The sequence below is a fragment of the Crinia signifera genome, chromosome 6, assembly GCF_055691185.1.
Source record: "Crinia signifera chromosome 6, ASM5569118v1, whole genome shotgun sequence".
NCBI classification, from domain to species: domain Eukaryota; kingdom Metazoa; phylum Chordata; class Amphibia; order Anura; family Myobatrachidae; genus Crinia; species Crinia signifera.
This window is the reverse complement of record NC_139222.1, coordinates 221,199,913-221,224,479: the sequence shown is the minus strand read 5'-3', so window position 1 is coordinate 221,224,479 and position 24,567 is coordinate 221,199,913. Positions and strand designations below refer to the sequence as shown.

At 46.6% G+C, this 24,567-nt stretch overlaps 1 protein-coding gene across 3 annotated transcripts in view; it reads left to right on the top strand.

The window, feature by feature from the left end:
- Nucleotides 1-24,567, top strand: part of ANXA7 (annexin A7) — a 49,758-nt gene that overhangs the window by 2,055 nt on the left and 23,136 nt on the right. For all 3 annotated transcript variants that reach the window (XM_083148890.1, XM_083148891.1, XM_083148893.1), the window contains exons 2-3: nt 20,408-20,450; nt 21,575-21,749. In XM_083148890.1, coding sequence (XP_083005016.1) covers nt 20,409-20,450; nt 21,575-21,749 — 217 coding nt within the window. In that variant the 5' untranslated portion in view covers nt 20,408. The remainder of the gene's footprint in view (nt 1-20,407; nt 20,451-21,574; nt 21,750-24,567) is intronic.

Sequence of the window (24,567 nt, the reverse complement as noted above, 5' to 3'; positions counted from 1 at the left end):
GCAGGGGAGGGCAGAGTTAGCTGGGATAATAGGAACAGGGAAAGGGTCTTTCTCTTTTCCCTGTGGAATTTCCTCTGGATAGTCGGTGAGGGGGAGGGGGGAGAGGGGAGAGTGCTGCGCCTGCTTATAGCCTATTTCCTGTGAGATTTCAGTGAGTGGAATCCTTTATTTTCACCACTGAGCCTGCTTTAGAATTGAGGCCTAGGTTTTAAATTGCCTTCAGTAGTTTAGTAACAATGGTAACATGATTAACTGGGAGTTAGCTTTATCCACATAGATTACAGGGGCCTCATAGATAGTAGATTTAACCCTAAATGTAGCTTTAGTTCAGACATACAGCAAACTCTGTACTTAATAACTACTAGCCATGCAATTAATATTAGACCGAGGGCCAAGGGGATAGGGAACGATTAGCTGCTAATTGTAGTATGCAGCTCCCACTCTTGCACTGTTCACGTGGTATCAGCCCCCTGCTCGCAACTAGACAACCCCCGTCTCGCCCGCAGCGATCTGCCCGACCACCCGCACTAGCTACAGTGGGACGGATCCCAAGCCTGCTCCACTCACCTCTGGTCCCGCTCGGCACGATCGGCGGTTGTATGACCGGACAGAACCGCAATCTCCCAGTCACCAGCCAGGCCAGCGGCGACTGGAAGGGGGAGGGGGCTCGCAGGCGGTCATCGGTGGGGAGACACCAGCGGGGGAGTAGGGCGTTGTACTTTGTGCCCCCTTCCCTGCCCGCCAAACAATGGCGACTACCAGGCCACATCGCTCTGCCCGTCCACCTGCACGATTTGCTGTGGTCGTCAGGTCGAGCAACATACACAGAGCCATCGCTGCTTTCCCTATGGTGCCCCGCTGCCTCCGATCGTCGCCGGACCCTCCACATAATACCGAGCGGTGCCACACCAGCGGTGTTGCCGCCGCACAGCCATCGCCACTGCCGCTCACGCCCGTCCACTTATGGCGGCGGGGTGGGGTAGAGCGCAGGACACAGGCGATCAAGACACGGCAGGGAGGGCAGCGGGTCGCATAGGGGGCAGGAGTCGGTCGCTGGTTACAGCCATGTCGGCTCAGGCACCGCGGCTCCTAATCGTAAGCCCGCATGAGAAACCGGAAGCCAGGGTCGAAGTCTGGCGGGGGGGCACAAAAGACGGGATAGGAAGAGTGTAATGCCAGCAGTTTCAGACAGAGAAGTGGGGCTAGACCAGCCACTAGAGGGAGCTAACAATGAGCTCACCTCAGGCGCACAGTGAAAAAGGAAGGCCAAGGAGGGTTTTGATATAAGGCCATTACATTCTGTAGCGCCATATAGTTGGAAACATGCATGATAATAAAATTCAGAGGCCCACAGAGGAGGAGCAAGCTGGAGTTTGCCTGCACTTAGCAGGGAAACGGGGAGTCGGTGGGGGAAGCAAAAGGCACCGTAAAAATGTTAATTGTAAACCAGGGAGCATATATTAATATGCCCACGGCAGTAGGCAACCGGCCACCAGAAAGGGGGGCTAAAGTGGACATGTGGCAGCAAGGGTTATTTCATCAACCCTGGGAGTGCCAACATTGCTAAGGTGCATGTGCCGAGTATCGGCTAAAAGGCCAAGGGTATCAGATAAATTCATTGGTGCACGTAATGTACATGGTATAGTGATAATAGGGGACATTTAGAAATATATGAATTAATAAGTGGTAAAAGGCCTTAGCAAAAAATTCAAACCATAAGCATATTAGATATATGACGGTGACGGACGGCCTTAGAATTATATACTGTTACAATTGTAAAAAGGAAAAGCATGCAGATACTGTATGTGTTTCAATGGGTGGACAAAGTATTGCAATTATTCAATGTCCCCGCTAGTAGCGATGATGCTAACCACTGCACCACCATACTGCACATATGCTGTCATATGGCCCACTGGCAGCAATTTCCTTCTATAATTGCTGCGCTTGAACATTGACTTATTTATTTAGTTAGAATTTCCCATATAGTGCAGCAGATTCTGTTACACTTTACAATTGTAGGCAGTGATAAAACAAACTGGGTAACAGCACACAGACTGAGAGATAGGAGGGCCCTGCTGCAAGTTTACAATGGATAGATATTCCGTCATATTGCCCACTAACAGCAATCTCTTTCTATAATTGACACGTTTGCCCTTTGTGTCTTATGTCTCAATAAGATCAGCTGCAATCCCTAGGTATACAGTAAAAGGCGTTTGGCTCAGGGGTCACAGTTCTCCAGTGCATTTGTCTGGAAGTTGCGGCTTTATAACGGCATAATAAATAGACGACATAATATGTCGGTAGAAGCCAGGGCACCGCATAATGAGTTATTTAAGAGCAATAGCCTTTAATGGATAGAAGAGCGTCATCCGCTACTCAGATCTACAAATGTTAAGACCAATAAAAAAATGTGAGCAGGTTTTGGCTGCAGAACACAGAAGTTAGGTGCAGGGACAGAGCTAGGTTCCCGCTCAGATATTCGCTATGGCTGGGTGATTAGGTCACAAGCAGCAACATAGGTAACGTTAAAACCTGTAGCATTACGTTAATAATCAATATTCCCAACTACAGGTTGAGTATCCCGTATCCAAAATGCTCGGGACCAGGAGAATTTTGGATAACGGATTATTCCGTATTTCGGAATATTTTAATATTTCAATGATGTATTTTGAAGTATCTTGCATTTATATTGCATAAACACATGAAATACACACAAATATATTTTATTTGTTCAAAAAACAAGGTTTCAAAACATGAAACAAAATTTGTGTACTATCTCAGATATTGAATTTGAATGCCAAGCAATCATTGTGTTATACATATATAGTGCCAGTTACATAACATGTCACCAGTACTGCTGTTACAAATGTCCCCAGTAAGTTTTTAGGGAAAAAAAATACAAAATTTCACTTTCTGGAATGTATGGTTTTTGGAATAATTCGGATAACGGATATTCGGATACGGGATACTCAACCTGTATAATATTTAACACTCATACTTGTAAATTCATTGGTTGCTGACAACAAAATGATCTTTAATTGCCATATGCATACACATGGAAGGAAATATAGAATTTAAGTTCATTGAATGCAGGGCAGGGAGCTATGGGTTCTCGGTAACGCACTACGTAATATGAGGACAACGTAGATCACCGCTAACAATTAGATAGTAGCAAAGGCAGGAATACATACATCGGAATTATAGCTTCCTTTAGCCTGTTATCCAATGGCCATAGCGGAAGGGTCCGTCGGACATGGCCATATGTGGCAAGGTCCTAGTAGCATTTTGATACCCACTTAAGGAGGTAGAAAGGACCAAGGGGATATATATTTATTCCAAAAAGTGGGGGTGTAGGTCGACACAGACAAAGGCCGACATGCCAATTTACTTGAATGCCTTCAAGTCACCACCGCAGCTGCTAAATTCTAGTCTAGGGGAGATTGAAGCTAGTAGGGGGAGATTAGTAAGTAGTATGGAGAGGCGTAGGGTGATTGACCTGGTCGCACTATATTCATTCATTAACATAACTCCAGCATTAAGAGCAGGAGGCGCACCAGGCAGACAGGTTAAGGCTAGCGGCCGCTCAGCAAGGGCGGTAGGACAGGGCCCAGTCACATGTCTCCACAGATGACTAATTGCTTGAGGAAACGTGGAAGCAGGGGAAAAGCAGACCCAAATCGAACAAGGGTGTTGAGGAGGCGTGGACAGCCGAGTCGGAGCAAGCAGGTGACGGGCCTTTCAATGGTGAGACGGGGTCCTTTTGGGATTCTTCCTTTTCTGCCCATGCTGGGTCTCACGCCAGCCACTCTTCATAGGAGGGGGGCGGGGGTAAGTAGCACGGCCAGGGCTCCCAAGTGCACAGCCGGCCAGGTATGCCAGTAGGCAGGCGAGCAAACAAAGGCACAGCAATAGGTGCAGGAGGACGGCATGGCCAAGGGCGGTCCAATACGACTACACTGCGGATCCGCAAGGCTTGAAAGAGAGCTGCAGGCACACCAGCCAATTACAGCTAGACATCATGGCCCTTTCTTTCTGAATGGAACAAGACTTAATTTTGAAGCTCACAGATCAGAGGGCAACGGCCATTACTACAGGGCAACCTGCATAACAGTTACAGCAGTTTTCAGCGGTGCAGCACTGCAAGCCCACTTGCTTAACTACAGTAAGGGGAGTAAGTGGGGCTAAGAAGGGACATGCTGCGGCCGAAACACTTCTCTAGAATGGCCGATAGGGAGAGCTGGGGCGCATGCTCACAAGACCATAGCTTGGTGAGGGTACTGCAGCGTGGCCAAAGCCATTTACAACCAGAAGGCCCGTATGGTACAGGATAAGGAGATCAAAAACAGACCAAGAAGGAAAGGGGAGGCAGATACCTCTGGGCCCTTCCTCACCTGGAAGTGTGTGCCCAGCAGTGCTAGCAGTCCAGTATGCAACAGTCAAACCAGTTGGGGGATGATCCTATCTACCACAATGCGGGGGGTCGCCATTGACCACAGCTGGATGTTGCGTAGATGCCTTGAAGGGTTAGGCCTCTCCCCAAGGGAATTCGTCACACACTCTTGCAGAATAGGGGCGGCTGCAACCGCGGCAAGGGCAGGCCGCACGGTGGAAGAATTTAGGGCCTTGGGCCGATGGCGTTCTGCTAGTTACAAGAAGTACATCCGCCCGCATCTACTGCCATGAGGGCAGTGCGCCACCCAGATTGCGCTAGTGCTTGGGTGGATGTTTGTATGTCATTTATGCCCATCCTACTCAGGGATTAACTACGCTCTGTTGTTGGGCAGAGCGTCCGGAGTTTTCACGCTTTTTTACCTGAACTGACGGACTGAATTCTATAGTCAATAGTCCCTCAGCAGGTCCAGATGTTTTTGTCCTCCGGCCAAGTAATCCCCATTCCCCAGAACCCTTCCCCCTTTGTGTCAGAAATGGGCGTTCCATTGGTACTTTACCAAAATATATGCAACCAAAATTGGGGATCAAATTTCTTTTCTTTGGCAGATCCTCCTAAAATACGCTAACATATCATAGCCTTACAAACCAGTGCACAATTCTTGCACCCACCCAAAAGGGGTCGGGAAGAGATAGTATCAGGGTACGGATGGCAGGTCACACCTTAGTCCAAATGGAAGCTGTAAACCCTGACCTCAAGTGGTATGTTGGCCACTAGCGCAGGATGGTAACCGCGGGCCCTGACCTTCAAGTGGTCAGTTGGCCATGGGCACAGCATGGAAGCTATGGGCCCCGACCTTGAGTGGTCTGATGCATACTAGCGCAGTAGAAAAGCTGCGGGCTCTGACCTGTAAGTGGTCAGTTGGCCATGGGCACAGCATGGAAGCTGTGGGCCCTGACCTTGAGTGGTCTGGAGACCATTAGCACAGCATAGGAACTGCGGGCCTCGACCTTTAGTAGTCTGATGGCCATTAGCGCATCATGACTTGCCCGCATAATAATTTGTACTTGCATCATGCCCCAGTTTGTGCTAGAGAGGTTATTGGTAGGACAAGGTGGCACGGCCTGAGGTGCAGTCGCCACACATGGGCAAATGAAGTTTCGTTGCCACCATCTGTTTCTCCCTGTTAGAATCCCCTGTGTAAGGAAAGGGAGGCTTAGATTTGTGGAGGATCTATTCCTAGGAGCGTCCTTTAGGTGCTCTAATCTGGTGGCGGGGCGGGGGTTCCTGGGCCCAGGAACCCTGCTCTTGGCGGGAAAGAACGGCTGATTAATTGATTTAGGTCTTCAGTAGGCGATGCTTAGGCATCGGTTGTTTTCGGTGTGCTCACCTTTCATTGACTATAGGCCTGCGCTGGATCACCCGCTCGGGGACAGCGACACCACCCGGTCAGGTGGACAGTCAATCGAGTAGGTGGAGCCATACCGCTTGTGTAGGAGCTTAGATCACTAGCCATTCTTTCTGTGCCACCATTCACTAAGCTATAATACAATCAATTAGCTTAAAGTGCTTTAAATAAATTCAGCTAACCATTTCTGCCAAACCCAAGTCTTCAAGTCGTTATTTCAGGTATATATAAGTTGTGAAATGTGAAACTATATACATGCATAAGGTCATACATCAGAGGCTAGGATGTTTAAAAGTACAAATTGCTGTGTGTTTGCCATAGCGATATGTGTCACTGGGGTAGATGTATTAAACCTTAACAAGAGATAAATGCAAATGTGATAAGGAGAGATAAACGCCCAGCCAATCACCTGCCAACTGCCATGTTACAGGCTGTGCAAACAAGGGGGTGCTGCGCTCACCTTCTGAGGTGCTCACACAGCCGATGCTGACTGGGAGCACTTCTATATGTGACCTAATTGGCTAGGTGTGGTATGAAGTGAAAAGGAGGACAAGGTATATGGGTGAATAAAAATGTTTATTTATTTATAAACTTGTGGGTGGAAGGATGGGGGATGGGGTGATGAGCCGTGTAGCTTCCACTCGTGTTGAGTGGTGTCCGCTGTCGGCCAAGTGTGGGGATGGGGGGGCGGGCGCAGGTGAGAACAGTCACTTGCTGCGGTGGGTTAAGAAATGAATGAGGAAAGAAAAAAAGGAAAAAAACAGTCCCGATACTGTCCACAGTAGAATGGTATGGAGATGTCACTGGAGGCTGGCGTCCCAGCAGCTCACAGTGGTGCATTCAACATACCTTAATGCTGCCGCAGTTGCGGGAGTGTTCAGGCGCTTGTGGCCGCAAAATGTCCCGGGCGTCCTGCTGGGTGTATGGAGGGACGCCGGTAGTTGATCCACGCTGTTGCACTCCGTGCGCCGGCGGGTGCCGGATGTTGGAGGCTGACGTAATCTTCCACGGCGCACAGGAGCAGCGTGCGCTCTACTCACTCTGGAGGAGACTTAGGATATGATGACTTGCGATGTAAGTGGGTGTATTCCCAACGCGTTTCAGCCGGGGTTCGGCCTTTTTCAAGGTAGTGAGTCTGTGAAGCTGAGTGGAATATAAGGGGTGATCAGCTCCTCCCCTCTCCTGCGATAGGTCGAGAGGTGTTCGAGCCTTCTGTGCAGTTGTATTCGTAGAATATGTCAGAAATTGACAAGCTGATGTTGACTCCTCTGTAGAAACCTGGCTGATGTCGATTGTTCAGCCGGTTAGTCAATGTTAATGGTGAAAAAATAAATAAAGGAAATAAAAATAAATAAGAATAAAAATAAATGTAATGTCATCACTGAATGATTAATCAAATTGAGAGGAGAAGGGGATGTACGTGCATGCCATCATGTTGCCAGTAATAGGGGATGTGCATGAGCTAAGTACAGTGTCGACATACGGTGGAGGTGTCGACTGTTGTGCAGGTGTGTCAGTAAAGCACGTTAGTCATGGTCAGGTGCTGTGCTGAATGCAGCCAGGTTATCTGCTGCGTACAGAGACATGCTGTGGCCCTGCATTGAGGGGTGCCATATGGTGATCAAAGATGCCCATTATGGTGATCACCCCTCAATGCAGGGCCACAGCATGTCTCTGTACGCAGCAGATAACCTGGCTGCATTCAGCACAGCACCTGACCATGACTAACGTGCTTTACTGACACACCTGCACAACAGTCGACACCTCCACCGTATGTCGACACTGTACTTAGCTCATGCACATCCCCTATTACTGGCAACATGATGGCATGCACGTACATCCCCTTCTCCTCTCAATTTGATTAATCATTCAGTGATGACATTACATTTATTTTTATTCTTATTTATTTTTATTTCCTTTATTTTTTCACCATTAACATTGACTAACCGGCTGAACAATCGACATCAGCCAGGTTTCTACAGAGGAGTCGACATCAGCTTGTCAATTTCTGACATATTCTACGAATACAACTGCACAGAAGGCTCGAACACCTCTCGACCTATCGCAGGAGAGGGGAGGAGCTGATCACCCCTTATATTCCACTCAGCTTCACAGACTCACTACCTTGAAAAAGGCCGAACCCCGGCTGAAACGCGTTGGGAATACACCCACTTACATCGCAAGTCATCATATCCTAAGTCTCCTCCAGAGTGAGTAGAGCGCACGCTGCTCCTGTGCGCCGTGGAAGATTACGTCAGCCTCCAACATCCGGCACCCGCCGGCGCACGGAGTGCAACAGCGTGGATCAACTACCGGCGTCCCTCCATACACCCAGCAGGACGCCCGGGACATTTTGCGGCCACAAGCGCCTGAACACTCCCGCAACTGCGGCAGCATAAAGGTATGTTGAATGCACCACTGTGAGCTGCTGGGACGCCAGCCTCCAGTGACATCTCCATACCATTCTACTGTGGACAGTATCGGGACTGTTTTTTTCCTTTTTTTTCCTTTTTTTCTTTCCTCATTCATTTCTTAACCCACCGCAGCAAGTGACTGTTCTCACCTGCGCCCGCCCCCCCATCCCCACACTTGGCCGACAGCGGACACCACTCAACACGAGTGGAAGCTACACGGCTCATCACCCCATCCCCCATCCTTCCACCCACAAGTTTATAAATAAATAAACATTTTTATTCACCCATATATCTTGTCCTCCTTTTCACTTCATACCACACCTAGCCAATTAGGTCACATATAGAAGTGCTCCCAGTCAGCATCGGCTGTGTGAGCACCTCAGAAGGTGAGCGCAGCACCCCCTTGTTTGCATATTCCATATTTAGAGTTTGGACCACTCTGGGTCTGCAGCCCCTTCGCACACTAGTACCTGAGCGCTACACCCACCCCGTTACATTATGTTACAGGCTGTGTTTGAAAAAAGTCAGTAAGGAGCTGATTTGCTGGACGGTTATCTCTCCTTATCACACTAGAATTTATTTTTTGTTAAGGCTTAATACATCTGCCCCATTATCACCAGGCTCAATACTTCCAAGAATGCTTGCAATATCTAGTTATTGCCTGTGTTCTCTCTATTGAGAATACGGGCAGTGACCGATCGCACCGTGCACACTGCTGGTGCAGCGCTGCGTGCCAGGCCATTCAGTGTCACTCAGGACAAATCTCGCCTCGTCACAAGCAAATTAAACCTGGATACACACTATAAAATTCTGTTCAATCTTTCAGGTTGGAGCAAAAATCTGGTAATGTATGTGAGGAAATGACTATCAACAATTTTCTCCCAAAGCCAGAAAATGGTAGTTTGGAAAAAGTGGTTAAATCAAATGGACTGGACAATTTGTCAGAACATCTTTGTCTGTTTTGCTGTGTTTGGGAGCAAATGGTAAATTTTTAATTTGCTCCCGTAAGCCCTGTACACACGGGAAGATTTCAGTCATAATCGCTGGGGATATGGTCGCTGGGCTCCCCTGACCAGCCCTGGTGTAGTCGCTGCTCCTTTGACCAACGGCTTCCACACGCAGTGTCTCGTTTTTATCCGTGACCATCTCTGGTCAATGATAAAAAAGGGACACTGAGCATAATTAAGCCAGTATTGCACAGCGATCATATTGCTCAGTGTGTATGGAGCTATACTCTACTAGATTTTCTTTCCAGCCATAAAGATTGTACAGGTAATGTTAGTGGGGGGTATTCAATGCTGTGGGCGAGCGGTGACAACGAGCAGGGCTTCCTGCTCGCGGTCACCACTCACCCTCTCAGTATTCAACACACCACCCTCATACGCCAATTCCCCCTCGCTCCGTTTTTTGAGCGAGGGGGAATTGGCGTACGCGGCTCCAGAAGCAGCGAGACTCGTGGCTAAAAACAGCGAGTTTTCTGCATTAGCCGAAGGTCACGCTGTTTTGGGGAATTCTCGCCGTCCTGTGACTGCGAGGATTTCCTCAGAACATTGAATAGGGCGAGGGGGTTAAACAGTGAGGATCGCTGGTTTTCTGCAATCCTCGCTGTTTAACCCCCTCGCCGGCCGCATTGAATACACCCCATAGTGTGTATTCAGCTTTAGGGGTTACGCACAATTCTACAGAACAAGTATTGGTGCATTATAAGTGTGTGTGTGTGTGTGTGTGTGTGTGTGTGGGGGGGGTTTGTGCAGTACTGACAACATAAACAAGTCCCACTCTAGCCTACTGGCAACACTTAAAAATAGAAGTGATTTTCACATGTACTTATCCTATGTCCAAAGTAAATTACTATTGTTTTTTTATTTTTGTATGTAATCTGTTGTCCCCTTAATGTTTGGGACAATCTATTTTTAAGTCACAGGAGATCAACTGCTACAGGAAGAACCACGTGATCCGATCATATGATTCAACAGTTGCCAACAAAAGTTGGCCTGTTCACTCTGGTTAAAGTCTGACAGGGTAGGGAATAAAGTGGGGTATAAGTACTGTGGGAGAGGACAATGCTGAGTTACCGCAGCGATTTTATTACCTTTTGATTTCTGCATATCTTTTGCTACTTACATCTTTGTTCACTTCCATAAATGCCATTACTGTACTACTTTTATTTTCAGTGGAAAGTTGCTGTAAAATGCTTTTATTGGACATTAAATATATTTGCCATGTACATATATATGGTTGTTCATGGAATAAACCATTAAGAAATAACAGCATAGCCGCAAAAATAGTTTAGTTGCCAAGGATGTTCAACAGATTTATGGGTGTTTTGGGATTGCGGAATTATTAAAAAAATAAATACAAAATAAATTATTATTTGATCTGACTAGTTTTTGAGATAATGTATGCACTCAATTATAAGGGAATTATGCCATAACGTGTGCATATGGGAATCTTTTTGAGCATTCTAAAAGGTGAGACGTATGAATATTGTATGGGGCAGATTCAAATGTTTCCTCAACATCATTCTAAACTAATGGGGGATTGTGGGTGATACTTAAATGTCAGTTTTTAGTGGGCTCCTTAAGGGCGGGGTTACCCACGTATAGTGGCTAAACCTGACCAAACTAATGGGCATGACACAAAAATTCCCGTTTGTCTGCTTTCAGAGGATGGCGAGGATTCCTCCAAACAGCGAGGCTCCCGGCTAATGTAAGGAGCCCGCTGCATTTAGCCGTGAGCCTCGCTGTTTTAGTGGCCGCACATGCCGTTTCCCCTTTGCTCCAAAAACCTAGCGAGGGGGGAAAGGTGTGTGTGCAGGGGGTCAGTTGAATACTGATCCTGTGAGTTGTGACGGCGAGCAGTCGGCACTGCTCGCTGTCACAGCTCGCAAAAATCATTGAATACACCCCATTGTGTTGATAAAAAATGTAGAATAGCTCCATATGTCAGAATAACTTCTTTTGAATAAAATGCCACTGTTTTCCATAAACTATTAATTTAATTTGTCTAAAACCCCTCAGAAATGTTGTTAGTGGATGATTTAATTAAAATGAAAGACTTTTTATGTTCTAAATGCATTATTTTTAGGTTGTACCTATTGGGCTCATTGCACCCATTTATGTAACTTCGCCGTATTTTTCAGCGAATCTGGCAATTCGCCAGGGTAACAGCGAATTTTCTGTCAGAAAAAATAATTTGCCCTATTCAATAGAGCCAATTCGCTGCAAATGAACAGCGAATGTCTGGCGATTCGCCGGTGGTTTTCAATGGGGTTTTTAGTGGAATTCGCAGAGAGTGTATGCAATGCTTAAATGGAGAACTGCTTTCTCCATTGATTTTCGCCATGATTCTCCGTTTAACATTCGTCATCTTTTTTAGGTGAACTGGAATGTGATCTTTTAAAATAATTTTGGTACGTGTGTATTATAGCGGCCCCCCCTGATTTCCATTGCGCGATGTTTTAATCGCATCGCATGCCATGCACCCGATGGCATGCGATGCGACGCGATTTTTGGCCCCTATGCGATGAAAGATTGTATAAGCACCCTAAAGGGTGCTTTTAAGCACCGTAATGGGTGCTTACAATGTTAAATGCACCCCCACGCCACCCCCCCCCCCCCCACTATAAACGTGAACCCGAAGCGTGGCGAGCGCAGCGGTACGCGTCCTCCGACCTTTTCATACTCCACGTCGGCGTGGAGTTGAGAATAGAAAGTGTGGCGAGCGCAGCGAGCCATTGAGCCCGAAGCGTGGCGAGCGCAGCGGATACCTTCACAGGTATCCGCGTCCCCTCGCGTGCTTCACAGGTATCCGCGTCCCCTCACGGGGCTCGCCACACTTCGGGCTCGGTGGCTCGCTGCGCACGCCACGCTTTCTATTCTCAACTCCACGCCGACGTGGATAGTGGGGGTATGAAAAGGTCGGAGGACGCGTACCGCCGCCCCTCGCGGGCACGCTGCGCTCGCCACGCTCCGGGTTCGCGTTTATAGTGGGGGGGGTGGCGTGGGGGTGCATTTAACATTGTAAGCACCCATTAGGGTGCTTATACAATGTTTAATCGCATCGTATGGCATTGTATGCCATATACAAAAACTATTTTAAAATTGTATGGCATTGTACAATATCGCGCGATATCGCATCGCATACCATCATATGCCTTATGGTATGCGATGGGCGCTGCCAAAATACACAAGTACCATAATTTTTTTTTTGTTTTGGTGTCAAAAAATCAGATTTTTTTTTTTCTGTGAAGGGGCATGCTATTTTTATTCATGTGCTTGCAGCACATGAATATATTTGTCAACTTTTTTTTTTTTTTTTTTCACACATTCGCCAGCAGGGGGCTGGGAGCCACTCATTAATATTCATATATTCACTGCACTATGGTCCCGATCATTACATATGCAGGACCAGTGAGTGCAGCAGCTCCTATCCCAGCCCCATGCCAGCTCTAGGGGGAGTGTCCCTGCCAGCCCTCCTTCACCCCCACAGTGTCCGGCACAGGCAGGGAGGCTTCCATCTCCCTGCCTGCAGCCGTCCCCCAGCTCCCCGCTGCATTTGCCGGGGGGGGGGGGGTGTTAAAATTCACTGCCAGGGGCAGAGAGCCCCCGAGGCGTTGAATAGGGCAGATCGGCGGCTGCCGGGCGATCTCCCTGAAGAGAGAATTGCGGCGAAAGTGCAGCGAATCCTACACAGGATTCGCTGCCAGCCACGATCCCGGCCATTGAATACTTACCTGTGTCTGACTAAAGGATAAATAAATGGTACTGTGTGACTGCTTGCTGGGCAGGCAGGCCCCCTGAGTGGCTCTACCTCATAGCAAGTGCATCCCTTGCACCCTCTGTAGTTATACCACGCTCACGTCACCCACCTTAGGCCCCCTGAGTGGCTCTACCTCATAGCAAGTGCATCCCTTGCACCCTCTGTAGTTATACCACGCTCACGTCACCCACCTTAGGCCCCCTGAGTGGCTCTACCTCATAGCAAGTGCATCCCTTGCACCCTCTGTAGTTATACCACGCTCACGTCACCCACCTTCAATAAAAAACATGGGTTTCCTTATTTCATTCCATAGGCTTTTTAGTTTTTTCACAATGGAATGCCTTATTAGCCTTCCATAACTGTTTGAATTGATAACCGTGAATACTAGCTTAGATAAGTAATGCTTTATCAGGTGTATAATCCTGTCTTTTGCAGTTTTAAATAATACTAATGTAAGAACTGCAAAGAAAAACACCTGTGCCCATACACTAGCGCAATGCTCCTGCTAATTGTTAACTTTCTATTTGATTTCGGCAAGTTTCCTTGGCGGTTCAAGGGGAATCGCAGGTGACTTTTATTATTTTATTTTTTTATTTTTTTTGCGATGTTACTGTAATGTTTTTCATGCAAAGATGCCTAGAAACGAAAATTATATATGTATGTTATGCTCAATTTTTGTAAAAAAAAAAGTGTCCTTTATGGCTGCTGAATAAGTTGCTGCACAGATTCCAGTAAAAACACAGTGAAGGGATTAACAAACATTCATCCCCTTGGTCAATACTTAAACCACCTCTGGAGTTATTGCTCCAGCTCTTATGCAAGGAGGGATGGACAAATATTAACTTTTAACATTTGCTGATCCCTCCTTGCATAATTGCTCATGCTAGGCCAGGATAGTTGAGGAGTCCTGATGACTGGCTGAGGCATTCTATGGTGCATGTTAGTTAATATATGATGGCATTATGGTCAGGACTAGGCCACTTAAGATCCTATGGCTTTTCCTTCATTTTAAGCTGTGTTTTGTACTTTGGGTCATGTTCCTGTCTAAACCACAATCTTCTCTGTGCAGTTTGGGCATGGAGGCAGATTCTTTTTCTTCTCTCTGGGTTTGTTTGCAATATCCACCATCCCCATATTGCTATTGCTGCTGTATTTTGTGTGTGCTGCTTTTTATTTGCTCCATATTTTCCGTCAGGTAGTGGCATCTTAGAAGTGGCTCTTGGACAACTATAGTCTCTATTATGGGATGTAGCATTTTTGTTAATAAAGCCCCAAAAATGGAGTGTGTTTGGAGCTCAACTGTGGAAAGTTGTGCCATCTCAAGATGGCATTAACAAGCTCCTTTCTATGGAAGAAGGTCCAGATAGTTACGTGGGTGATGCCTCCGTTCCTCCTAGTGTGCATGCATGACTAAATATGGCAGAGTAAACTTTCACCAGAAGCATGTTAGATTTAAGTTGTGCTGGGTAGGCATCTTGGGGGGGGAATTCAATTCTGGATTCCCACTGTCGGGCATCCTGACGTTTGGATTCGGGGTCATTTTGTTGTTCCTTCTGGCAGGAACTCAACAGTTGGTATTTAATGTACCAACTGTCAAGGGTCAGTCGGTGAAAAAAGGACGCGGATAGTTAAAATACGGCCATGAATTCGACAATCCGCGGCCGTTTCTGACAAGAGAGACGACTTGTTTCAAAGTCGGATCTGTTTTGACGGCATTTGCTTTCAGTGCTATTCAATCCTGGTGGAAATAGCGGCCAGGATTTCAGTTGTTTAATATATTTAAAATACAACTAAATTCTGTAGTGTGTAGCCTGATATAAGTCGCTTGGCTAGACTGAGAAATATTCTGCATCTTTATAAATAGACAGGAAATACTACAACATTACAAAATTTGTGAATTTTCATGTAGTGTATTACACTGGGATACGGTCATTGGGTCACCAACATGTTGGTCGACATGAGTCGTTAGGTTGACAGTCAAAAGGTCGACATGGAATTTTCCAACAAATTTTTTGAGCCGACAGACAGTATTTCATGCCCTACCTTCCACTAGGGTGTGGTGGGAGACTAAAATAGGGTGCCGAGCGCAGCAAGGCACTGTGCCCGAAACATGGCGAGTGGACACGGTGCCACGTTTCTGTCCATGTCAACTGTCGACATTTGGGACAACAAAAATGTGAAAAACCCCATGTTGACCTTCCTGCCTGTCGACCTAATGATCCATACCCATTACACTTGTAGTGTACTTCTGTTGTGACACTATTTTAAGGGCAGTCTTCTATACATTATTTTGTATTTGATAGCTTATGAAATCTTGAAGTGTTTTTCTTGGTTGACATCTGTGCAGTTGCTGTTTTGCTAAACAAAGATAGTAAATTGTATTTTTAGTACATTGACTGTTCCACATATAAGCACTGGCTTTAAATAAATAAATGTGCACTGGGCAATGCCCATGCAATTTGGGCTCTTTTCCTGTGTTTGACAGTGGGTCCAATGCAATATGCGGTACTTTGGGCATCGCAACGGACCCTGCAGCCTGGGAAGGTCTCGGACAGCTTAAGGGAGCATTGCGCGTGCAATTATGTATGGGGGGCCTTAACTGTACAGAAAAATGTCAGTCACATAAAGGAGAGCCTTGATTCATCAGATTTATTAACCCTTTTAAAGAGGACGAGCTATTGCCCCATCAGCTTTTGGCTATCCTTTATTTAGTACACTGCAGCTGGAATCGGGTTGCTATATTCAACACAAACATTTCTACTATTTAGAAGCTTTGATCAATCCTACCCTCTAATGTTTGACGCAGCTAGAGCACCAGCGCAGCCATATACTTATCTATGCAAAGCGGGCAAAAAAACAACAACCCACTATGGTGTGTGGTGGTATTTAGCTGTAGCTGTGTGATCAGTGATTATGTGTGTATAAAACCCCATAGAGTAATTTCAGCACATTGAGAAAGCTAGTGACTAACATCTTTAATAGATTTCCGGGTCGCTGACGTCATCCATGTGGCATAGCAGCGTTGTATCAGGCGGAGGTGGGAGAGGAGGCAGCACTGAGGTGACGCTGCTTCCTCCTCCATAGAAGTGAACGGGACCCCGGATACCAGTTCAGACTGCCCAGCAACCCAGGTCCCACCCGCGAATAACACTGCTTATACCCGGGATATTCAACATGGACCTTTTACACCACACGTTGACCCGGGTTATTTTGCAGCGTGAAAAGGGTATTGTGATTTAAAATGTTAGAAACAGTCTGTCCAGTATTATTTCTGTACTGATAGTGTTTTAATTTTCGGAAAAGTGCCGCTAAGGTTAGGACTTTTCTTATTGCTCCATTCCTGTGCTTTAGCGGAGGGTGAATGACTGGTAAGGTGTCGCTAGGCAAAACATGGTGTCACACCCTAGTCCCATTTAAAAATGGGAGCTGTCTCATTACATTTCCCTCACTTAATCAAAGTGCTTCTCCTCAAGCAATTATACATCATCACAGAGCTTGCAGATAGCCACAATGGAAGTCGAACTGTTCTATAGTAAAATGCCAACAAAAAACAGGTGTTGCGCAGCCTGTTGTGTCCACACAGTGTTATATGTGATTCATGGAACTTAAAAATATGCAGTACTGGGAAATGTTGGCCTGGTAATTCTTTGCATTATGTAGGATTCCTTTGTTGTATGTAGTGAGTTATCTTCAGGCATTTTTCGTTCTGGGAGTAGTGTAACGACAGGATCAGTCATTTGACAACGTGTTTGTTTTAGCACTTTTTTTTTTTTTTTGGGTGGGTAAAATGTGTTTCCCATGTTACACATGTTTCATAGTGTTTTCCCAAGATCCCTTCATGGAACAGATGGCATGCTGGGCAGATGTAGCAAAGTGTATTAGGCTGGCATACACATTACCAACATAATTGTCTTAATTTGGTTCGTGGAGCAGACTGTAATGCTACAGACGTCAATGCGCAGGGATGAATTTCCATCTGTTTGTTCTTTGGGGTGGAAAATACGGTTGGAATCTTTCACATTACATTTTGTTACTGGAATGGCATATTAGTGACTTGTGTTTTTGTTTTTCCACAAATCGGTCAGTGACCATGCATGCCTGACATAAGGCTACAAATGCTTTCAACTGGCTCAAGATAACCATAAGCTGCATGTACACTATGCGATAAAGGCAGACCGTATCTAGAATGATTTCCCTCACGCTCCCCAGAGCTACAGAATCTGATAGAGCATACATACTGAATGATTTACATGACTACACCACTGACCATCTTGTTTTATGAAAAATCTGTCTCTCTTGTACACACTGAACAATATGCACCTAGTCCAGTGGTTGCCAAACGGTGTGCCGTGGCTCCCTGGGGTGCCTCAGGACACACACAAGAGTGCCTTGGATTGGAGGTCCAGGACCAATTGAAATTATTTATGGTTCATGTAATGGGCAACAGCAGTGCTAGTGGCTGCCATAAAATATGTGGACATACAGGATTAAGTGCTGCCCCTCATCACATAATTAAAGCAAATTATTTACTTTTTTTTGCTACTTCAGAGTAGCCATGGTCGTTGGGTCGACGTGGTTTTTTTTGCAGTTTTTTGAGCCGACAGGCGGTATTTCCTGCCCTACCATCCACTAGGGCAGGGGTAGGCAATTATTTCACCTGGAGGGCCACTTAATACTTCCAGAAGATATTCGAGGGCCGCACTCCCTAAATAGGGGGTCACTTAAAAGGGGGTGTGTCTTTGAATGTATTGTCGCACACCATATACCTCTTTTACACATCATGCAACACAATAGTACTTGCCCCTTACATTACTAATTCCACACACCTGCCCCTATTCGTATTGCCACACATGCCCCTCCCATTTCCACACACCTGCCCATCTTTAGATATACCAAACGCCTGCGTGACAGCCTTGAAAAATGGCGTTGATTGCAGTCACGGCGACTCACCCATCCTTGGTGTTGGCGATGCAGCTGTAGTGACATGCGGGGGGTGGGCGGTTCTGTGCTGCTCTGTGTGATTGATGGTGGCTGTGCGTGCTGCGTAGTCCTGTGGCCTTTTGCACATGCGCAGGGCAGCGTCTGGCACCTGCTACCTTCAGGCTGACCGTCTGCTACACAGAACTATGCTGCGTGCACGCACAGCCGCCATCGGACACACATACAGCTGCACCGACCGGCGGGCCAGTTAGGAGGTGTTCACGGGCCACATATGGCCTGCGGGCTGCCTGTTGCCACCCCTGCACTAGGGCATGGTGGGAATAAAATATTGTGGCGAGCGCAGCAAGCCATGTGAGAATTGTTGCTACTTTTCAGTATCCATGTTGACTGTCAAAATTCAGGGCATAAAACAGTGAATAACCCGTGTCGACCTAATGATCCATACCCCATAAATGACCATAGGCAACATTTAGCTGCATATGGAGACCAGAAAAGTGGTCGATAATGACACACAAGAAAGTTCATAATTTGTTCACACTGAACGATATGCACGAAAATATCGTTAACCATCATTATCATGCATATTGTATGTTTTTATTGCATAGTGTACAGGGCTGTAGGTTTATCGGATCTACTTGAGCTTGTTTGACTAGAACTAAATGATAAAAACATAAATGGAGCCCAACAAGCACACCTGTTACTATTCACTAGCAGTGGTATAGCTGATGCCTTCTGCCTGTGGACGGCCCAGTGCATGAAAACGCCAGGCGTGGTAGTAAGAACACCACTTCCTATTTGAAGGACAGTTGTATTACACTGGGTCATTCAAAAGGATTCAATATAATACAGCTGTCCTTCAAATAGGAAGTGGCGTTCCCACTCCCACGCCATGCATGGTCATGCAGTGGGACATCCACAGGTAGAAGACATCTGCGATACTTGGCACATCAGAGTGAGTATTGGGCCCCATTTAATAAGGAGTGGTATGCTTGTTGTCACTAATGGTTTAATGCTGGGTAGACACTGTAAGATCTCTGCAGTTTGAGCAGAAGGTCAATGTATTGCAAGCCTGTCAGCAGGTGTGTGCCCATATGTCATGTCAGCATCCACCCCTTAGGAATATATTTGCTTCCAGGGTTTACTGTAAACACATTTAATAGCATTTAAAAATGGTAAATGTGTTCGAACACTCAGAGCCCAACATTAATTCAGATTTGAATCTTTCTAAAATGGACCTAGTAAATCTGTCCCTTAGTGTGAACTGTGTAGTTCTTGTCAATACAAAGGGAGAGATTCAGCTTTTTTAATGGGAATTGATCTGTGGGCTAAGGGGGTTATTCATCCCTGATCGCTGCTAAATTGCCAGCCAGAGTCAAATCCTGCCAAGTGCAGGCATGCAGATTGCTTAGCAGGGTTTAAGTAAATTAGTTGGATCAGTGAACAGCTGCAGAATCGTTCCAAAGACTTGCCATCAAATGATTTGGTACTTGTTTAGTTTCACGGCGGCCGATCTATCGGATGCGATATCGGCCTATCCTATTTTTTACCTGTTCATAACCCCACTATCCACTACGCATGGAGTTGATTTTATATAGTTTAGCGAGCGCAGTAATCGGAGTCCCCTCACGGGGCTCGCCACGCTTCGTGCTCTGTGGCTCACTGCGCTCTCCACACTATATAAAATACGCTCAATGCGTAGTGGATAGTGGGGTTACGAACAGGTAAAAAATCGCATCCGATAGATCGGCCGCTGTGATACTAAAAAAGTACCAATGATTTTCCCAGTATGCATACGTCCAAAAAATGTGCAGGATTTCCTTGCACATTCGTGGTACGATCTGTAAGCATGTACAGTATATCTATGATCGCTCGGCCTGCAACTTTGCAGCCTTGCGATCAGGTCTGAATTACAACCTAACTTTCTGGTACTCGCCACATTATGCTGCTACAGCTTGTGACTATCCCAGAAGCCCTACATTAATGCTCTGAGGTGCGAGCAGGAGTGACAGTGCAGCCTCGGGGATAGTTGCAGTAAGTAAATAAAAAGCTCCCAAATGCTTAACCCCTGAGCTTAAGTTCCGGTACCTTAATGGAATTGCCCCCTAAGTGGTTTGAGTGGAGATTGAAGTTTCATACACTTACATGCATGTGATTATTGCCATAGCTCTGTTACTGCTTTCCTGGATGTCTGACATTATAGCCTGTGTACATCCAACTGATAATGTTTCCATAAGATGTGGGGTATCACAACTGAGCTGCAGGTGTTTTGGGAGACAGCGGTCCGCCTAATGTTTTACACAGAATTCTTGCTGAAGTGTCCTCCCCAAGTCTGTCAGGGAACTGTGTTGAATGGTTCTAGCCTCTGATTTCTGTGTGTAGTATGATAAAAAAAATGATTGTACAGTAACCAAATACTTGGTGTTCTGCCCATGCTGAAGTGATTCTTTATATGTAAGGATGACTATAGTCAGTCTTTTTGTTTGTGTCTTTCAGCATGGCGTACCCATACTCTTCGTCGGGGTTCCCAGGGTACCCGGTAAGTATTTTTAGTTCATCCTCTACTAAGCTGTAAAAATAGTTTTGTACATGCTGAGATAAATGTAGATCTGATTTTGTTTTTTAAAGTAAAGGGAAATTTTAATTGGCTACCAGTAAATGCGCACATAGGTTGTACCTACAATAGCCCTGAACTCGCAGATTTTTTTTTTTTGCAGGGCTACTTTAAAAAACCTGTAATATGATAGTGAGTTTGTGTTGGTGTTTCCATGCCTTTGCAGCAGCATATAGCATCTTTGCTAATTGAATCGTCTCCAGAGAAGTCTGTTTGCAGATTGTATTTTGCATATTTTTGTACTGGGCAAGGTTATGCACCTACAGGTGATGGGAAGTCACGTGCATATCAGCACCACCTCCACTGGTGACTGAGAATTGGGTTGGTGCAAGGACAGACTTGCTGTACAGATTTTGGCTCAATCCAGCCACATAGCTGCGTACACCTTTTGTATATTAGCAAATATATGCAGTTTTTTCCATGTACACAATACAGGAACACATCTAGCTAATTTTTATTTAACTGTGCATCAGTCCCAGAGTTAGAATTTGCTAGAGTTAAATCTATTCGATAATGTGGTGTGGTGCCTTTTTTTAATGTCTTTAAAAATCACTATTTGAGAATGTTTTTTCCTAGAAATGACTCCTGAAAGCACCTTAGAAATGTATAATTTTTTGCTCGCACCCCAGGATGTGTGTGAGCAGAAATTGTCTAGTCTGAGTTTGCAGAGTCGCTGCAGGAGCTTCCCCCTGGCACTATTCACTGTGCACCATATTGAATCGACCACAATGTTTTCTTTTCATTTTTTTTTGGACCTTTCATACTTGACCATCCATGTGGACTATAATTGAGTATGGTAAAGTGTGGCATGGATCAAGGTCGGGTGTTAACATTGACAACAAAATGTAAAAAAAATTCCTGTCAACCTGGAAACAGTATTGAATACTCCACACCTTGATGTAGTACTTTCCCTCTAAGAAATATGCACACCCTGCAACACAAGCACATAAGTAAATTTGAGGTCATTTCTAAGTGCTTCTATGAAACAGACATAGTGTGATGTTGGTTTTCCTCTAGCCTTGTTATTTACTTTCCTCTCTTGTGTATAGGGCGCTGATCCATCGTATCCCCAGGGCCAGCAGGCATTTCCTGGTGGTCAGTTTCCCCCTGGAGGTGCTTACCCACCGGCAGCAGGTGGTGGATACCCTCAGGCAGGTGGTTACCCAGCTCCTGGTGGCTTTCCTGGAGCGTACCCACCAGGTGGGATGCCATCCTACCCTGGAGGTAAGTCAAAGACTTGTCTATTACATAATACACTTGTGTACATATCTACAACTAGGGAGGCCAATCCTGGGATTGGGCTCGGCGGGATCCTGGGATTTTGGCTTAAAATCATTGGGATTTGAATCCCGGGATTGAAGCTTTCAATCCCGGGATTTCGGGATTGGTACCACAGTGCAAAATTATCTTTTTTTTTTTTTTTTTTTTTTGAAAGCCGGGCAGCACTGAGCACCTTAGAATAATGGCTCAGATGCTGACTGCTACTGACCCCCGGTGGACGGTTCTGCTGTGCAGAACAGTGTGCTGTGATGAGGGGCATGATGGTGCCCAGGCAGCGTGACCCCTGACCAGTGACTGATCAGTGAGTGCAGCACACGGTCAGGGACCCAGACGCCCAGCCACATGCCGCTGTGCTGCTATCACCCGCCCGGCCGCTGGAGATGGACGGTTGGTCCTGCTGCTGCCTGTCACCACTACCTCTGTAAGTGACAGGGCAGGGGGGGTGGGGAAGATTGGCAGGCAGGTGGGGTTGAGTTAGAGGGCATTTACAGTGACATTTGAGTGGCGGAGTCATGTTTTGTTATTATGAGGCCAATCTCGGAATTGAGCATTTTTCAATCCCGGGATTGAAAAAATTCCCTGGGGTTGGCATCCCTATCTACAACATAGAGACATTCGGTACTTGTGTAGTTTCACAGCGGCAGGCTACGCTACATTTTTAGCGTAGGCTAAGCGTTGTTGCCATCATAGCCCAACGGCTGCCTAGCGTAGTCAGCGTAGTGACTCTACGGCAGCCCTACGTAGTCAGCGTAGAGTCCCTGTCAGGCAGCTAGTCACCATATTGTCCCCGCGATCTGCAGCTCTGTCCCCGGCGTCCCTGGCAAGCCTAGTGAGCGCCTCACACAGCACCGGTAACAGCCAGATCCCCTGCGCTGGCGGATACCGGCAGAGAGGGGATCATGAGGGCGCCGGTGGAGAGGCGCTCCATCTGTCTGAGTAATTATTGCGGCAGGGTACGGCAACCCTGCCTGTGTCCGTTTCAGGGAGACGGACAGGGTTAGGGGTTCGGTAACGAGTGCGTCTCCTGCAAAAAGGGAGGTGCAGTGTGCAAGTGCGTCTCATGCACAATTAAGGACGCATTTGCCAGTGCTCCATGTTACATACTGGCAAATGGGGAACCTTGGATGTACGCTATGTCTGACACTGCTCTAGGCTGCCAATCCATGTTGATAAAAGTCTGTCTGGGTGAATGCAATTACGAAGCTCCTAAACCTTTGCCTGCCCCTAGCCTGGGACTTTACACCAAGAGACAGACTTCTGCAAAATAGGAGGCGGGCGGAAGGGTTGTGACATCACGTGGCGCAGAGGAAATGCCATGTCACAGTGAGTATGTGGCGCAGGGAGGAAGCCTTCCACTGCGCCGCCCTCACACGCTATGCTGACATTTGATCCATCGGTGCTGGAGATGAGGGTCCGTGTAGTTGATGCAAGAACAGCTTTGGACGCTGCAGTATGCTGTAGCAGCCAGGAAGAAAAAAAATCCTGTGTACAGCACTAGACATCTGCAGATGCGGTGGGCCTATTTTTGAGGTTTATTTGCAACTAATTGTATGCTGATTTTTAAATAAATAAGTAAAAAATTACTTTTATTATTTAATGTAGCATATTTTAACACTTTTCATGCATATTTGCATGCATATTTCAAGCTTTTTATGTTGCATATAATCCTGTCTCTAGATATGAGTCAGCATGGGTTTACTGGGGGAAGATCATATCAAACAAATCTTATTGACTTTTTTGACTGGGTGACTAAAGTAATAGATCAAGGTGAGGCTGTAGATGTAGCTTATCTAGACTTTAGTAAAGCTTTTGACACTGTCCCACATCGCAGACTGTTAAATAAACTTGAAAGCTTGGGATTGGATTCTAAAGGCCCCCATACACTAGGGCGACTTGTCCTTAGGACAAGTCGCCCCCGACTTCCCCCTGAGCTTCCCCGGCTGCTCCCTGGGGGAGCTTGATTAGATTGGCACTTGATGTGCCATTTTTTACATGTGATAAATTGTCTCGATTTATCACATGTAAAAAACCCGGGGAGCAGGGGGGGGGCTACAGAGCAGGGCTGCTGGTGGGAGCAGGGGGGGCTGGGGACTCTGCGGGGGACACAGGCGGCATAGAGCCGAGCAGAGGGAGCCGGGAGCTGTCAGTGCTAGAAAAAAAAGCCTATACAATGAATGGGCAGCCTGTGATTGGCTGAGCGCTCTCTCAGCCAATTGCTGACTGGCTGAGAGAGCGCTCAGCCAATCACAGGCCGCCCATTCATTGTATGGGCTTTTTTTTTTATTCAGTACTGACGGCTCTATGCCGCCTGTGTCCCCCGCAGCGTCCCCAGCCCCCCTCTGCTCCCTCCACCGCCGCGCCGCCCCACTAGGTCCCAAGTCGGGTGGTCGGACGTGCAGCAGGTCCGACCACCCGACGCAGATCCGATGCGCACGGGACCGCGCATCGGATCTGAGGGGACATCAAAACTAGCCGATTTTGGTCAAATTTCGGCCAGATCTGACTGATCTGGCCGAAATCTGACCAAAATCGGCTAGTGTATGGGGGCCTTAAGATAGTTGAATGGATAAGAGCGTGGTTGCAGGACAGAAAACAGAGAGTTGTAGTAAACGGAGTACAGTCAAAGGAGGGAAAGGTTACAAGTGGAGTACCCCAGGGATCTGTACTTGGACCGGTGCTTTTTAATATCTTTATTGGTGATATTGCAAATGGAATTGAGGGTAAAAGTGCCTTTGCAGATGACACAAAGGTATGCAACAGG